The sequence below is a fragment of the Capsicum annuum genome, chromosome 8 (genome assembly GCF_002878395.1).
Source record: "Capsicum annuum cultivar UCD-10X-F1 chromosome 8, UCD10Xv1.1, whole genome shotgun sequence".
NCBI classification, from domain to species: domain Eukaryota; kingdom Viridiplantae; phylum Streptophyta; class Magnoliopsida; order Solanales; family Solanaceae; genus Capsicum; species Capsicum annuum.
The window spans coordinates 155,504,562-155,521,304 of record NC_061118.1 but is presented as its reverse complement, the minus strand read 5'-3'; the positions used below and the strand labels follow the sequence as shown (position 1 = coordinate 155,521,304).

Here is a 16,743-nt window from a genome sequence, read left to right as displayed (position 1 = left end):
CAAAATTCCGTCCCATTTTATGTGTCATCATTTTCTTTTTTGTCCGTCCCAAAAAAAATGTCACAGTTCCTTATTTGGTAACTATTTAAAAAACACACTTACATTTTTACCCTTATTAATTCCACTTATAAGGGCCACTTAATTAAAAATAATAATAATAATAATAATAGTATATTGTTTAAATAAAGAACAATTTGGTAAAAAGCATCAAGTCTTTACTTATTTCTTAAACTCCGTGCCTATAAAATGGAACGGAGGGAGGATGTTATATTATTAAAAGCCAGTTTTGCAGCAGAAATATGAGGATATTGATCTTGTCCAAAGACTCTGAATTGGTTCATCAGTTGAAGCCTTTACTGTGTATTTGGGCCAGGTATAGTGTGCATAAGAATAGTGTGCATAATACGTATGTTTCTAATATCATATGAGTATTGATTGTCAAAGCTAGTTAGTATCACCAAGCCGTCTTGGAACATAAATTTCACAACCTACACAATGTCCTCCTGATTTCACCACATTGGTTCACCTTGGAAATGGAAAGTGAGTGGTGATTGTTGATGATCCTGGATGTTTCACAAGAAAAAGATCCTAGGCAAAGACCCCCCCAATGCATGTAACAGCTGCTCGGAGCTCAGATAGGGAATGCTTGTCCCAATTGACTCCCCTACAGGCAGTTCCCACATGTGATTCCCATGACATGATAAGTAACTCTTCCGCCATGCCATGCTCAATCTTATCTAGAAGAGCACCCTTTCTGGCTTCATAAAAGCTATCAGTTTCAAGATCCAAAGGTGCAGTCTCTGCAAAAACAAAGACTGTCTTCAGGAAGCTGATCTGAAGAGTGTTGTTGATCAACAAAGGTTGCAGAATGCAGATGGCTACAAGTTCCAACATTACCTTCCAAACGTGATAAAGCTTCCTTCATAAAGCGTGTCAGGAGCACTACCTGCTCCAAAACTTCTCAAATTCGGGTCATGACTAGTGAGTAACCTCATCACGTCCATCATGCAACTTTAAGTTCTGATCACATTTTTGTTGGGAAAGGAGCAGAGCTCGTAAATAGGATACTATGCTTCCAGCAATATTAAACTCTTAGGGCAAAATAAATACGAAATAACAACTATAATATCAAATGGTTAGCTCATTTAATAGACATTTGCTGATATTCAAATGTAAACAACTTTACTTGTCGGTTTACAAACAAAATGAAATAGGAGTATTCTTTAACCATGAAAGTTCTCCCTTTAAGACATCAAAAAGTTCAAAGAAGTTTTTACCTTTGAACAAAATGACAAATTTCAACTGAGTTGCAAAGCGTGAAGTAGATTCGACTCCTTTTCATCTTCACTGAAATGATTATATAGACTGCCACAGTGACTTCAATCATTTCAACTGTTGTGCAGGTTTTCTATATGCTAAGTCGATCAAGCAAAATCGGGTTCAGGAACACCATTAGTTATCTTCAAAACAATCAGCTGTTCCACAAAAGAGTGTTTGGAAACTGCAAGCAAAATACAAATATACGAGGAGTTCTACGAAGAACAATCTTAAAGCATAAAGCAAAAGCATAAAAGGGTAAGCAATACGTGCACATGGGATTGAACCTCACCACACACAAAGTCTGACAGTTAAGTAGAAGAGGGTAGAGGAGCAGGCCTGGTATCACCGAGTTCCGAGCCGTATGCCACTGGCCTTCGGAGATTTCTCCGTTATTAAAAAAAAACGCATTCTTTGCCAGAATGCTATTTGACTCATTTTTGAATATATACACACATATATATGTATATATATATACACACACACATATATATATATCCTTCTACCACATGATTAAGCTTGTTCTTGCAGTTTCACTGCAGTTTTCTATTTCTCTTCCTTTTCCAAGCAAATTAGCCCAAATTTAGAAACAAAAGAAAAAGAACAAGAAACAGAGAAAATTAAAATAAGAAAAAACACACAAAACATTGGCATCAAAAATGCTAAGGTAACATTTGAGCTTCTCAATCGATTTTAGTACCAAAAGTCCATTTCGAGAAAAATTAATTGAAGACTGACCTCTACAATCAAAGGCCAAACAACAGAATAAAGAGGGCACCTCGTTCAATAAGTTGGATTTCGTAGGATTTCTATTTCCTTTGCCATGATGGAGTTCTTGGCAGATATTCCATCAGTGTCATCTTTGGAAACCTTGTGCTTAGAAATATCAACTACTGGGCATAATATTGAGATATTCATGTCATAATCTTTTCTCGAAAACACATAACTGATACATTGATTGAACTATGGTTAAAAGAACACAATCATCCAAATTGGATCTAACTTGATATAAACCTTTAACCATAAAAAGAAGGTGTTTGGCTTCAGTGAAGATCTAATTTTAGCTATATGGTGGTTTTTTATATGCCAAGTTGATCAAGCATAGTACTGTTGTGTAAGTTCAGGAACACCATTAGTTTTTTGGATGAAGAAAAGACTATTAATCATGAACCTTATATAAAATACACCATGTTAAGTGAAATAAATCACAATGAAGAGACAATTATCTGCGGTAAGGCCCTGAAACAATAGACTCTAATGGTAGGAAAAAAATCTCAATAATTGACAAATCAACCTGTGAAGCACTTTGCAACATATTCTTCTATTACATTTGTTGGCAAATCAACCTGTAGTAACTACTCATTTATTCCTATTTGACAGAGGATTCGGGTTCGAACAGTAGAATATGAAATCACTGTGGATGCTTTATTCCAACATGAGACTTTCTAGTGCAATCCGGATTAGTCAAGTCCAAAAGTGGATGACGAGCACCGAAATGGCACTATGAGAAAAAGAAACAAACAGCACTTCCTGATCATTATATTTGGACTAGTTGAAGTTTTAGATGATTAAAGAAAAGAAATGGCATGCATCAAGAAATTAGAATATTAATAAACATGCAGAACTAGAACCCTTGAACAGGGAAAGGGAGTTTTCACCCTGGAACTAAAATCCAACAATATTCAAACATTGTTAATTGTTATAATGAATCCTTTATCATGTCCCATGTCACATAAAAGGATTAAATACTTAACAAAAGTACCTACATAATCCCTAAAGAAAACAAGCTTTTCGAGTAAATTACATAAGTACGATTAAACCCAAGACATTTCACTCCTCTGAAGCATTTTCTTTTTAAGTCATAGACCACGACCGTATCTAAATGCGTAAATATTATTTCTTCCTTCCATGTCTTGAAATGAGATGTGAGATTCTCAGACCCAAAGTTGACCAAATCGATGCTATACTCCTTTACCCAAGTGCAACTTATTTTATCCTTGAGTATCCACAGGTCTAGAATTGAACTCCTGCGAAAACGGCGTGCGTCTGGCAAGCAAAGCATCCCTTTCAAATCCATTAGAGCCTGGCCAAAAATACTTCCAAAAGATGATGGGGGAGATATAGTTAGGAATTTTTCATTTTCAAAGTCAAATGAAATAATTTCACGACGAAAGAGGGTACCACGATAACGTCTTGTCAACCAATACATACATTCATTTACTAACAGCCCTGGCCCGAACGGATGACAAGAAGGCACTTCTGCAATTTTTTTCCATCTATTAAAAGAAATGCCACCACCAACATTATTTATGGTAAGAACCTCACATTTTAGGTGTGCAAGCTTAAGGTCCTGAAGACGCCGCTTTGTGTTCGTGGAAGGAAGCCTGTAGAAAAAATGCATCACTTTGTATTCCTTCCTTGAGTGAAGATATCTGAATCCGCAGTGGGTATATCCAGGGATAGCAGAAGGTGAGTATTTCGGCAATTCAGAAAATTGTTGCATGGCAGGATTGCACAAATAAATACGACAATCTGTATAGAGGCAAACCAAACCGTAGCATACTTGCATTGTGCTAGACATGATTTGGCTATCAGAGACAGAGACAGAGACAGTGGAACTGTATAACTCCTCCGTGCTTCCATCCATGTTAACTGAAGCAAATCGCATCCAAATCCTTTTTGGCCGTTCCAAAAGTTTTGTTTCAATAAAAAGAATCTGGGGGTCATTTTCTGTTGATTGTCACAGGTGTGAATGAAGGAACGAAGGACTAACAATAAATTCATTCCACGATTTGAATGTGCACCTTAACATGGATAATGACTTGAGGGGGCATCTTAGCAAAAGAGAGATTATAACATCAGTAGGTAGCTTATTGAAGTAGTCACAATTCCCTTTCTCCTCCTCTGTACTACTTGTCTTTTTCCGTATTACTGATCGTTTCATTTTCTTGTTACGCTGATGCAATATCATCAATAAAATGTTATATTTGTAATCTTATTTGATTGATTTCTGTTCTCGCATTAACGAGCTACAATTAGTTTATTAATGAAGAAAAAAGGAATGATTTTTACTAAGATGACTCAAAAGTATAAAGGAAGTAAACATAGAAAGAACATCAAACAGTAATATAGTATTCACCTAATTAACCCACTTCTCTAACTTAAAATATCAAAAATTGAGCTGAAATTTGCGAATGCTATACTATATCGAATCAAATTCATTTGCTGAAATTAATTGTGTAACAAAAGGTACCTTTTTGTGTTGTAGTTCCCAATTGTCAATATTTTTTCTTCGAACAACCTTCATGTTTTGGTTCAATTCGCAATTTTGCCTGAAGTGGCTGCAGGCGGCGGCGATGGCGGAGGAGAAAGGAAAGAAAGAAAAGGGGCGGGCGAGGGTATTTTTTAAAAAAAAAAAAAATTAAAAACTAAATATGATAACCGAACTAAGGGGGTGTTTGGTACGTGGTATGAAGTGAGATATCTCGTGTTTAAATTTGGTATTAAATTTTATATCATATTTTGTTAATGGTATAAAAATTTATACCCTCAATCAGACATGATACAGATCTAAAGGGTCGTTTGGTTGGAAAATAGTAATCCTGGGATTACCTGGGATAACTTCTCACACTATTCATATGGAATAACTTATTCCATCACTATGGTGTAAATGGTGGAATAAGTTATCTCGACCTTGACAACCAAACAGTGCACTAAAATTTTTATCCCGAAATTATTATTTTATCCCAGAACTATTTGATTTAGTACCTCACACCAAATGACCCCTAATACTGAAATTATAATCCCTAAATAATTTGGTTTGCGTGCTAAATAACTCTTACCGTCCATTTATGGGATTGTGCTTGTTTCCCTTCGTTAATGTAAAGGGAATATACAACCCAAGTAATTGACGACACGAGCAAATACGTACCCAAAATCTAATGAAGGATATATATGTACCATTTACAATAATTTGGGGTACATATATTTTCCTTTTTCATAAAATAAATAATAAAGTGGGCAAATGTATCAGATTGTACCATGTGTCCTTCTGTTGGCGTAAAAAAGAATATATATGTACCATTTATAATGATTTGAAGCTATATATGACCCTTTCCGTTCTTAAAACTATCTAGTATTATCTGAGGATACTTATGATCAAATGAGGTTGAATGATCCATTAGTAAAACGTTTGTTTGAGGCCCAGAAAATTTAATATGAATTATTCCCTCCGTTTAAAAAAGAATGACCTCGTTTGACTTGATATGGAGTTTAAGAAAATAAAAAAGACGTTTGAGTCTTGTGATTCTAAATTAAAATTGTGTTAAATATATCAAATGTCTTTAAATCTTATGGTCAAAGTAATGAACTTCCAAATTTTGAATACAAAATCACTAGTTCTCACTGACCCGGTCCTGTATTTTTGGGCTTTTGGCCCACTCTCTCTCACTGACTCGTACCCAAAAGCCCTTTTGATTCCCTTTAAGTGAATTTGTTTTATAATACAAATACATAATTTTTATTAAAATTATTAGGTTTTGCCTAACTCATGCCGTGTTGAAATTTTTTAATTTAGGTGAATATTTTCTTTAAGTATACAGAATAGTTTTTTAGTGTACAAAATATATTTTCTTAGTACTCTAGCGATTATTTTTGGGTGTATGTAATATTTTATTTTCTTTAATTGTTAAGGTTTAGGGTTTAACAACTTGTATAAATAGAGGTGTTTTGTACATTATTATTTATTCAAGAATATACAAAGTAATTCTTTCACATGTTGTCTTATTTCTTTACTTATTTTTACATGGTATTAAGAGCAGTGTTATTCTTTTCATATAACTATTTCTGAATTTTTTTCTCTCTTTCATTCAGTATTCATATTTCTGTGTTTTTTCTCCTCTTTTGTTTAGTATTCATATTCTCTTTTCTTTTATTAACTAAAATGGGTGAAGTTCAAGATCTTCCAATCCAAACTACTGAAAAAAGTGATGGAATCCCTGCAATTAATGCAGTTGATTCGTCACATGCTTACTACATACACCTTTCTGATCATCCCGGCATAAACCTTGTCTCCACCATTTTTTATGAAAGGATTTATGGTGGCTGGAGAAGGACGGTTATGATTGTACTTTCAGCCAAGAACAAACTAGGATTCATTGATGGATCTCTAGTTGTTCCTACTGATACAAATCTTCAGACAGACTGGGCAAGATGTAATAACATGGTCCTGTCTTGGCTCTTGAATTCCCTATCAAAGAAAATTGTTGAATCTGTCCTATATTTCAAAAGTGTCAAAGTCTTATGGTTCGATCTAGAAGATATATTTGGTCAGGCCAATAGAGCAAAATTATTTCAATTACAAAAGGATTTAAATGTTGTAGTTCAAGGAAATTCAAGTATTTCTACTTATTTCACTAAAATGAAAAGTTTTATGGGATGAATTTGATGCTCTTAACATCTTTCCTGCTTGTAGTTGTGAGTGTGAATGTGGTGCAAAAGAAAAGGGAGAAAATCCCATCAAGATGAGAGGCTGCTCCAATTTCTCATGGGTCTGAATGACTCCTTCATAAGGGTTAGAATTAATATTCTGTTGTTTTTCCTCTCCCTAATATTGGTCAAGCATATTCCCTTTTGATTCAAGATGAAAAACTGAGAGAAATTCATGCTACTCCTGCTTACTCAGGAGAATCAGCTTCTTTTTTTGTTGGTAATAGAGGTAGAAGAAAATTTGATGAGTATACGACTCAACAAGGCAATCTCATTAAGAAAAATAACTTGATATGTAACTATTGCAAGAAAGTAGGTCATACTATTGATCAGTGTTACAAAATTCATGAATTTTCTGCAGATTTCAAGTTCATTAAGACCAAAAGGTACCAAAAAGGAGCTATGATTAACAATATTTTTGGAACAGGTGAAGAAAATTCGCAGAAACTGAATAATACTGCAGATAGTATGTCACTTAGTCAAGAAAATGTTGCACAATTCATGCAGCTTTTGCAGAAAATAAATCAGAAAAATTCAGGAACCACTGATGCGTCTGCTAATCTCACTTGTGCTGGTATGACAAAGTTTTTCAATTCATATGCTTGCTTGTTTAAAGTTGACAATGATTCTTAGATAATGGACAGTGGAGCTGTAACACCCCGTATTCAAGTACGTGTATTGGCGTATTCAATTACGTGTATTGGTCTTATTTATATGGAATTTATTTTATTTTATTTTATTAATACCGGAATTCGCCCGTCGATGGTTCCATACGAAGGTTATTGAATAAGCTTTCCAACGATATAAGGATTTCCAAAAATGAATAAGTTTCGGATATAATTGAGCACGTTCGAAACTATAAAATGGTGGCCGGGATATTTGGGAATAGTAAATGTGCAGGAAGATTTCCTGCACACAAACTACTGAGGCCAGCCAATTTTTTGGGTCAACTTTAAACGATCATAACTCCCTTAATATAATGAACTGGGAGAGCTACGACCTATGAAAAGAAAGATCTTTGAGTCTTCTTTCCAATGCAGTTGGTTTCATCCAAATCCAACATCTGAGTAAGGAGTTATACTCGTTTTACTTCAACCTCTCAAAATAGATTTTTAGGGTCAACTTCAAACGATCATAACTCCTTGTACAGGACGAACTGGGTGGCCTACTTTATGAAATAAAAGCCCTTTGAATTATATTTCCAACGATACCAATTTCACCCAAATCCGGTATCGGAGCAAAGAGTTATGGTCGATCTACTTTAGCTTATCAAAACAGTCCACCAAAGGACAGATTTGACATTATTTAAATTTTAAAGACACTTTGGTCATTCCCTATGATATTATGGACGGGAATATGTGTATATATACATGTATATGAGTTCAAAAACTCATTTTCATCATCAATCATTGAGAAATAACAAATCCTAGCCAAATTTGACCTTTAAATTACTTTTGATTCAACCGTAGAAATTCCAAAGTAATCCGATAACTGCGTTTGTCATCTCGAGAGCTTCGAATGGCACCTATTATTTGTGCAAACAGGATTGCATAATCAAGAGGTGAATTCTAAGGTATGAATATTGTTTGCCTTTGTTCTCTTCCATATGTATATATGTGATAGAGGATTATATGTATTGGTTGTTATTGAAAGGTGATGAAAATAGGGTTATGGACTATTTTGCATGGTTTGGTTGTATTGAATTGTGGAAGGTGAATATGGTAATTGAGTTATGGAAAGTGGATATGGTGATATACTATTGAATTGATGATTATTTATGTCTATGGCTCAATTTGGTTTAATGGATTGGTTGGAAGGATAAATGAATCCAAACTTGATATTGGAGGATATTGTATGAATATGCATGGCATGTGAATGTAATTGGAGTATAAGAAGGTTAAAGTGATACCCATTATGGTGTAATTAAGGCTTACTACTCAACCACTAGTTTGGTGAATTCAAATAATTGAATTGTGATGTATGGTTGCTAATACTAGATTGCTATATATGTTCATTGTAGATAAGTAATCCGAAAAGACGGGAAGTCCATTTGGGACTAGTATTGAAGGTTGATAGTCAGGTATGTAAAGCATACTCTATACCATATCTTTGGCATGAAAGTGAACAATTGTTCTAATAAGAAAGTTTCCAAAGTTATTTAATAACATGTGATCCATAATGGTTTTGTATGATGTCCTACGTTACCAATGAACTTGTTTCCACCCTACAAGATATCAAGGCATTCCAATACTTACTTGTTTTTCCAAATCTTACATGTTTATTGCACTAATGAATGTCAGAAGGTATCCGGTTACTCAAACAAGATCCATGTGCTATTAATGACTCCAAAACGTTTCATTGATATACCAATAAGTTCCTACTTCATTGTTATGGCATTGATGACTCCAAAACACTTCATTGATGTGCCAATGAGTTCTTACTTCATTGTTATTGCATTGATGGTCTATTTATATGTCTCTTATTGATGTATCATTGTTTCAAAGTATCAAAGATGCGGTGGCGACCGAAATAACAATCTCAAAGATTAATTGAACTAAGTGATGGAAGTTCTCTCTTATTAGGTGGTATCCCAGGGGCATAAGCCTATCATGGGTCGATCCCTATTTATGTGTTTATGGGTGGTATCCCAGGGGCATAAGCCTATCATGGGTCGATCCCAATTGATATGTACTGGAGGCAGCCTAATGGTCACAATACAGTACAGTAATAATTACAAAGATGATAAGAACAAAGGTAAAGTGATTGAATAAATATAATGTACAGGTTGTCATAAGTTCTAGTAAGTGTGGTCCACTCCTATTACGATTTATTCATTTGTTTATGATTTCTATTGAGCTCCTATATCATATGTGATTATCTACAGCTTTACATACTCAGTACATATTTCGTACTGACGTCCCCCACGGGGGACCTGCATTTCATGCTGCAGGCACAGGTACCTCAGCTCATACACCGCACAAGTAGGAGCCAGGATACCCAACTGCTTTTGGTGTGCTCCAGTTTGCTTCGGGGCTTTTCGTGTCATATCCAGACACTTTTGGTATTGTATAGAAGTTAGTTATATGGCGGGGTGTGTCCTGACCTTAGTTAAACTCTGTGTATTGTCTAGAGGCTTTGTAGACCTAATGTACAGTCAAGGTGGTGTTTTGTTAATAGACGTGATGGCTCCAACGGCCAAGTATTGTATATACATATATATGTGTGCTCGAGCTTATACAGGTGATTATTTCCTTTTATATGCGACATGATGTTGTCCGAATTTTGGGTTGTCATAGAGGTATGCATGGGAAGTATAAGGTTATGAGCTGGTTCTCCCGGGCCTCCTCGGTTACGAGTGCCAGTCCGCCCCAATAGGATTTGAGGCGTGACAGGAGCCTCTGAGCACATGACTTTCAATAAAAGTCTCTTTTCTAATTTAAGTTCCATGTCCAAACCTATCATGGTTAATCTTCCTAATTCCCATAAAGTGAAAGTTACTCATTCTGTATCTGTATATCTTTTAAGTAATCTACTACTACATAATGTCCTTTACATTCCTTCTTTCAAATTCAATCTTCTTCCTATTCATAAATTGTGTAAACAATTTCAAAAATTCATACTTTTCACTCCTAATACTTGTTTCATGTTGCAGGGCCCTTCACTGAAGACCTTTCTGGTGCTTGGTAGAGAACAAGGAGGTCTATATGTGTTCAAGTTAATTCAATCAACAGTTTCCACAAAGAGTCAATCAACAGAGTCTGCAGAAAGTTTATCTAATTTTAGCTCTAATAGTTTGTCCTTTTCAAATTCAGTAGCTAATGTCTTTACTTTTTATTCGAGTTTCATTGATTCCAATGTAAAAGAAAGACTATGGCATTATAGGTTAGGTCATATGCCATTGAGTAATATGAAGAAGATTGTTTCAGTTTCTTTATCTTGTTCAAATTTCTTCTCCTTGTGCTATTTGTTCAATGGCTAGACAATTAAAGTTATCTTTGTTCTAAAAGTGTTATTTCCATTAAAGCAATTTTTGATTTAATACATGTGGATACCTGGAGATCTTATAAAATCGACACACATGATAGTTTTAGGTATTTTTTTAACAATTATTGATGATTTTAGTAGAGCCACTTGAACTCATCTTCTTAGCACTAAATCAAATGTTTTTCCTATTTTACAATCATTTCTTTTCATGGTAGAAAGACAATTCAATACTAAGGTTAAAATAACCAGAACAGACAATGCTTTTGAATTAGATAGTGATAAAATACAATTTAATTTTTTTCTTAAAAAAAGAATCATTCATCAAACTACATGTGTTTACACTCCACAACAAAATGAAATAGTAGAGAGAAAACGCAAACACTTACTAGAAACATCAAGGGCTTTACTATATCAATCTCATTTACCTATTATTTATTGGGGAGAATGCTTGTTAACGGCAACTTACCTTATAAACAGATTTCCTTCCTCAATCTTACAACATAAGTTACCTTTTGAAGTTCTTTTTAAATCTAAACCTATTTATTCAAATCTCAAATGTTTTGGTTGTCTATGTTTTGTTTCCATCTTAACTAATCATAAAATAAAGTTTGATTCAAGGGCTTTACCTTGTGTATTCTTAGGATTATCCTTATAAAAAAAGGGATATAAGGTAATGAATCTCAAAACAAAGAATATTTTTATTTCTAGAGATGTGATTTTTCATGAAGAATATTTTCCTTTTTTGGATAAGTCAAATATTTCTCAAAAATTATTTTCTATTTCTTCTTCATCAAATTTTGATATTCCTGGTGCGCCTACAAGCTCTAATTTCCCTTTATATCTATCGAAACCAGAATTTGATTATCTTACTTAATCTTCTACTTTTCCAATTATTGATCCTACTATGCTAACTTCTAATTTCACTAAGTCAGATCCTCATTCCCTAGTCTCTGTTTCATCCCCTTCTCCTACTTCTACCAAAAATTGCACTTCTCCTCGTCCAAATCTAATCTTGGACACCGTGATTAGGAAGTCTTCTAAAATAACTAAAACATCATCTTATCTTCAAGATTATATTTGCAATGCTCTTCAATTCACAGATGTAAGTTCTACATGTTTTCTTAGTCCTGTGACCCCTATTTTTTTCCTTTTAATGAATTTTCTTCTCCTAATCAAGTCATGTTCCACTCCGTTTCTAGTATTCATGAACCTGTTAACTATGAGCAGGTAATGCGTATTCCAGCATGGCAAGAAGCTATGGATGGATAAGGGATTAGCAGCTCTAGAATTGAATAAAACTTGGAATGTTGTTGTTTTACCTCAAGGAAAGAAAGCATTGCCCTGTAAATGGGTTTATAAGATCAAGCAATATTCAGATGGAAGTATTGAAAGGTACAAGTCCCGATTGGTTATTAGAGGTGATATACAAAAAGAGGGAGTAGATTACAATAAAATATTTTCACCTGCGGTAAAAATGACTACTGTATAGTGGAAAAAAAGGAATTTGTGGTGGGATACAAATTTTTGTGAAGACTTTACCCGGAAAGACAATCACGCTCGATGTTGAAAGCTCTGACACCACTGACAATGTTAAGGCTAAGATTCAAGACAAGGAAGGGATTCCCCCAGATCAGCAAAGGTTGATCTTTGCAGTCAAGCAGCTTGAAGACGGCCGTACCCTTGCTGATTACAACATCCAGAAGGAGTCAACCCTTCATTTGGTGCTCCGTCTTCGTGGTGGGATGCAAGTTTTCGTGGACTTTAACTGGAAAGACAATTACCCTCAAGGTTGAAAGCTCCGACACCATTGACAATGTCAAGGCCAAGATCCAGGACAAGGAAGGAATCCCCCCAGACCAGTAAAGATTGATCTTCGCTGGAAAGCAGCTTGAGGACGGCCGCACCCTTGCTAATTACAACATCCAGAAGGAGTCGACCCTTCACTTGGTCCTTCGTCTTCGCCGTGGGATGCAAATCTTCGTGAAAACTTTGACTGGCAAAACCATTACCCTTGAGGTTGAAAGCATTATTATTTTGTGATGAAAATGCAGCCAGTTCTACCACTTCAAAAACAGTTAGAATTGTTTAAGGAATATATTGGTAAAATTAAAGGTATTGTTGGAGAAACAAGAGCCTTAGAAATAGTGAAGGAGAGCCTTTATGTAGTAGCCACGGGGAACAATGACATTCAATTGAATCCATCTTCCTCTCTAAATCCATCATACATCGATATCATGCTCAACTTTGCTTCCACTTTCTTGCAGGTAATAATTTCAATTCACATGCACCCTACCACTTTTAATTCTTTTATATATAGTTGAATCAATGGCAGGGAGCTATTGCTTTTAGAAGGGAAGCTTCGGTTTTACTTTTTTATAGTTTTTTTATAGTGTTATCATTATTTTGAATTCTTTTTTAAAGTAAAGCTTATGAATGAAGTAATTGAAATGACGAATGACTATACACTACAAACGGACTGAACATTGTAGTAAAAAGTACTTATCTCAACGAGGGGAAAAGCTCTTTGTGAATGGTCGGAGTGAATTCTATTCAAACATGATCCGTGCGGGCGAATGGATGCAATTTTCATACTAGTGATATTGAACAAGTTCTAAGGAATAATATCTTTCTTATTTATGTAAAAAAAAAAAAAAAAAAATTAATTTGATACTGTCCTCATTTATGTTTTTTCCTTTTTCTAATTATTTGGATATGCTTTATTCTGAGCTAAAGATTTATCGAAAATCGGCCACCTCTCTATGTCTAAAAGTTAGGGATAAATAATGCACTCTATCCTCCTAGATTCTATTTTCAAATTACACAGAATCTGTTATATTTTGTGTGTATATATATATCCCAGTGTGTGTAGGTATATATTGATATGTCTGATATTAGCTATTTAAATTTTTAATTCTGAAAGGATCTAAATAAGTTGGGGGCACGTAAGATTGGTGTAGCTGGTGTATTAACAATGGGATGTCTGCCAGTTATCAGAAATACTCTAGGAGGAATTGAAAGAAATTGTGTAGATTCTGTCAATGAGAAAGTATACATGTTCAACAACAAGCTCTCTACTGAGATAGACCTCTTAATAACAAATTTCCTAATGCCAAAATGGTTTACATTGACGTTTATAATATCATGCTTGATCTACTCAACAACCCTACAAAATATGGTAAGAATCATCTATATATATATATATACACATACACACACTCCCTCCGTTTGATTTATGTATGTTGCACTTTAATCGATCATAAACTTATTGTAACAGGTTATAAGATAACGAAAAATGGGTGTTGCGCTTTTCTTGGAAGAGTAGATTTGCTAGCTTATTGCCCCATCGCATGTTCAGATGATTATGACAACCTTTTTGGGGACGGTTACCACTTCACATAGAGAGGAATTATAGAATCGTGGTCAAACAAATACTCCAACAGCATCTTCAAACCTTCATATCTTCACCAAATTCACCATAAACATTCATTCCTATATGTTCATATATACACACACGAGCACTGTTTGCACTTTCCTCTAATGTTAGATTTTTCTTTTGAGGTTCCGTCCTGGCATTATTGTTTTGTGGCAAAATGACCTTGTGGACCCTTGTACTATGTCAGTTTTGTAAGTTGGACGCTTCTACTTATATGTTTGTCATCTGAACCCCTAAACCCATTAAAAAACAATTTTTTAAACACAATTTCTGATATGGTATCCTATGTGGCTGCTACCACATAGGAGCGTGTGTTTTACACTCCAGCCGCGCGTCAGCCAAAAAATTAAAGGGCCCCAACGATCAAAAAGGGTTCCAACACCCATTATAAATGCTCCTTCTTCCTCATTTGCTTCCAACACCATTGTTGGAGCAATTTGAGCATTTTTTTCATCCGTTCTTCTCCATTTTTTCTCTCTCCAAGTTTTTGTTCATTAATTTTTTTTTCTTACTATTCTTGTAATATTGGAAAGTTATTTTTTTATGTAATTTTTTGCAACACCATGACAGTTCGAATTTGTTATTGTGGACTTTACGCGGAACTTAAGATGTTAAGAACACCAACCAATCCGGGAAGAATGTTTTGGGGCTGTCAAAAATATCAGGTTGGTACTGGTTGTGGATTCTTTCGATGGGCCGATGAAAATGAACAATATAAAGGTAGACATCGAAGGCAACGAAGACAACAAGGACTGGGAAGATATGGAAGGCACTGAAGATATGAAAGACCAAGCATTAGTATTGATATCACTATTATCATTATCATTGTCATGTGGTTTCTATCTGTTGTATTATTTAAGATGGCTTGATCTATGTAGTTGGTATGTATAATGAAGCGAAATTAAAATTTAATGAGAAACACCATTGCCAACATAAAAATTTGCAATATATAATTGACATCAAATACTTGTCTTAACAACATCAAAATGTTTGTCTTAACAACAATGAACCAGAGTCTTAAAAAATTATCTTAACAACACTTGGGATCAATACAGAAAGAGAATTACATTAATGGGTTGCTTGAGTGCTTGTTGTGGATTGATTCTTGCTGGTTTGAGTGCTTGATGTGGCTTAAGTGGTTGGAGATGATTTTGCCTTTGATCTTTTGCTACTTTGTTGTTGTAGCTGTCTTTGAGTTATTGCAGCTCCACCTTTCCATCTTAGTCCATTTGATTTGAAACCCAAGTCAACATTGGTTGGAACTGAACTAATAAGTGTTGGACTATGTAATACTCTATCAGTATTTCCAGACTGTAAAAATAAAAAAAATCAGTTATTCATGCACTAATTAAAACCAATTAAATGTAAAGTACATTATATGAAATTTACCCTCTCTACCACACTGCCACTTGGTCCAACTAGCACACCAAAACCTGCTTCTTTTGCCTTGGTCTTTTATATGCCAGATTTGCACCACCTCTCAAAGTTGTACTAGTCTTTCTCTTTTGGACACCAACACTACTAGTAGACAGCTGAGTTGTAGATTGTGTAGCAGTAGTACCCACTGCTGAAGTGGTAGTGGGCATCACAGCAGCTGCAGACCTTATATCAGTTGTTGAGGCACGTGCAAACCTCACACCTCCAATTGATGCAGCATTTGCATGTTTTCCAGCAGCTGTTGGTGTACTGTGAGCATTTGCAGGCCTTCCTGAACATGTTGGTGCACTTTGAGCATTTGAAGGCCTTCCCGCAGGCCTTCTGTTGCTTGATTTAGCATTTACAAGCATCTCTTTAGCTGTTGAAGCATTTGTATCTCTCTCAGCAGCAGCAGCTGCAGTACTAGTGTTGGCTTGCACACTTGGTTGAATGCCATAGCTACTACTGAAATCTTTTTTCTACAAAGAATTATGGAAAGGTCAAAAAGAGTAAAATTCATCAATAAGAAAAACTTTGTCTTACCAAAGTTGGACATAAAATTCATCAATAAGAAAAACTTTGTCTTACCAAAGTTGGACATCCTTTCTTGTTGTGTCCAATACACTTGCATACAGAACATGTCATTTTTATTCCCTTTCTTGTAGCATTTCCAAACTTCTTCTTAACAGTTTCATCCTTAGCTTTCTTTCTATTTTTACCTGGCCTACCTGGCATGGGAGTAATCTCAGGTGGCTCAATTGATGGTCTTGTGCTTCTTGGCCACATGTTAATATTTGTCATTGGTTGAATATACTTTTCATATGCCTTCAGGTATGTTTTCCTTTGATACCAGTGATCAAAATATGACTCCACATTCCATCCCTTGTAATGCATTGCAGCAATTGCATGTGCACAAGGAATTCCCTTTAGTTGCCAAGACCTACAACTACATTGCTTCCTCTTCACATTAACAACATGTGTATAAGGTGGATCACCAATATCAAAGCCCATATCACCATTAAATCTCACCTCACACTTGGCTGCATATTCAGCATTCTCTGCAAGAACTTCCATAGCCATTGGTGATACATCAGTGATCAATTTTG

At 35.1% G+C, this 16,743-nt stretch overlaps 2 protein-coding genes and 1 pseudogene across 4 annotated transcripts; 1 reads left to right on the top strand and 2 right to left on the bottom strand.

Moving 5' to 3' along the window:
- Nucleotides 1–175: 175 nt before the first annotated feature.
- LOC107839705 (fanconi-associated nuclease 1 homolog) lies at nt 176–2,128 on the bottom strand. 2 transcript variants are annotated; one of them, XR_001665127.2, is made up of 3 exons: nt 1,278–2,128; nt 898–1,020; nt 176–800 (listed from the first exon to the last, which is right to left on the bottom strand). XR_001665127.2 is itself a non-coding variant. In XM_047394756.1 (2 exons), the coding sequence occupies exons 1-2, from the start codon at nt 923–925 to the stop codon at nt 589–591; spliced, it is 240 nt and encodes a 79-aa protein (XP_047250712.1). In that variant the 5' UTR covers nt 926–2,128; the 3' UTR covers nt 176–588. The 2 variants fall into 2 exon arrangements, 1 of the variants encoding a protein (XP_047250712.1); XM_047394756.1 differs by having other exon boundaries at nt 898–2,128.
- A 776-nt stretch (nt 2,129–2,904) lies between these two features.
- LOC107839703 lies at nt 2,905–4,736 on the bottom strand. Of its 2 annotated transcripts, XM_016683307.2 has the most exons (4): nt 4,571–4,736; nt 4,122–4,273; nt 3,529–3,992; nt 2,951–3,413 (listed from the first exon to the last, which is right to left on the bottom strand). In XM_016683307.2, the coding sequence occupies exons 1-4, from the start codon at nt 4,622–4,624 to the stop codon at nt 3,394–3,396; spliced, it is 690 nt and encodes a 229-aa protein (XP_016538793.2). In that variant the 5' UTR covers nt 4,625–4,736; the 3' UTR covers nt 2,951–3,393. The 2 variants fall into 2 exon arrangements, with proteins under 2 accessions (XP_016538792.2, XP_016538793.2); XM_016683306.2 differs by having other exon boundaries at nt 2,905–3,992; nt 4,571–4,735.
- Nucleotides 4,737–7,440: 2,704 nt separating this feature from the next.
- Nucleotides 7,441–13,044, top strand: LOC107879360 (annotated as a pseudogene).
- The last annotated feature ends 3,699 nt before the right edge of the window (nt 13,045–16,743 follow it).

What these genes read in the sequence shown, in the direction of transcription:
- LOC107839705 (XM_047394756.1), bottom strand. Translation starts at nt 925, where the DNA reads ATGAAGGAAGCTTTATCACGTTTGGAAG. An exon ending in AGCTTTATCACGTTTGGAAG is followed by an intron (nt 801 to 897) that starts GTAATGTTGGAA and finishes TTGTTTTTGCAG; the next exon opens with AGACTGCACCTTTGGATCTT.
- LOC107839703 (XM_016683306.2), bottom strand. Translation starts at nt 4,624, where the DNA reads ATGAAGGTTGTTCGAAGAAAAAATATTGACAATTGGGAACTACAACAC. An exon ending in GGGAACTACAACACAAAAAG is followed by an intron (nt 4,274 to 4,570) that starts GTACCTTTTGTT and finishes ATATTGCATCAG; the next exon opens with CGTAACAAGAAAATGAAACG. An exon ending in AAGTCATTATCCATGTTAAG is followed by an intron (nt 3,993 to 4,121) that starts GTGCACATTCAA and finishes ACGGCCAAAAAG; the next exon opens with GATTTGGATGCGATTTGCTT.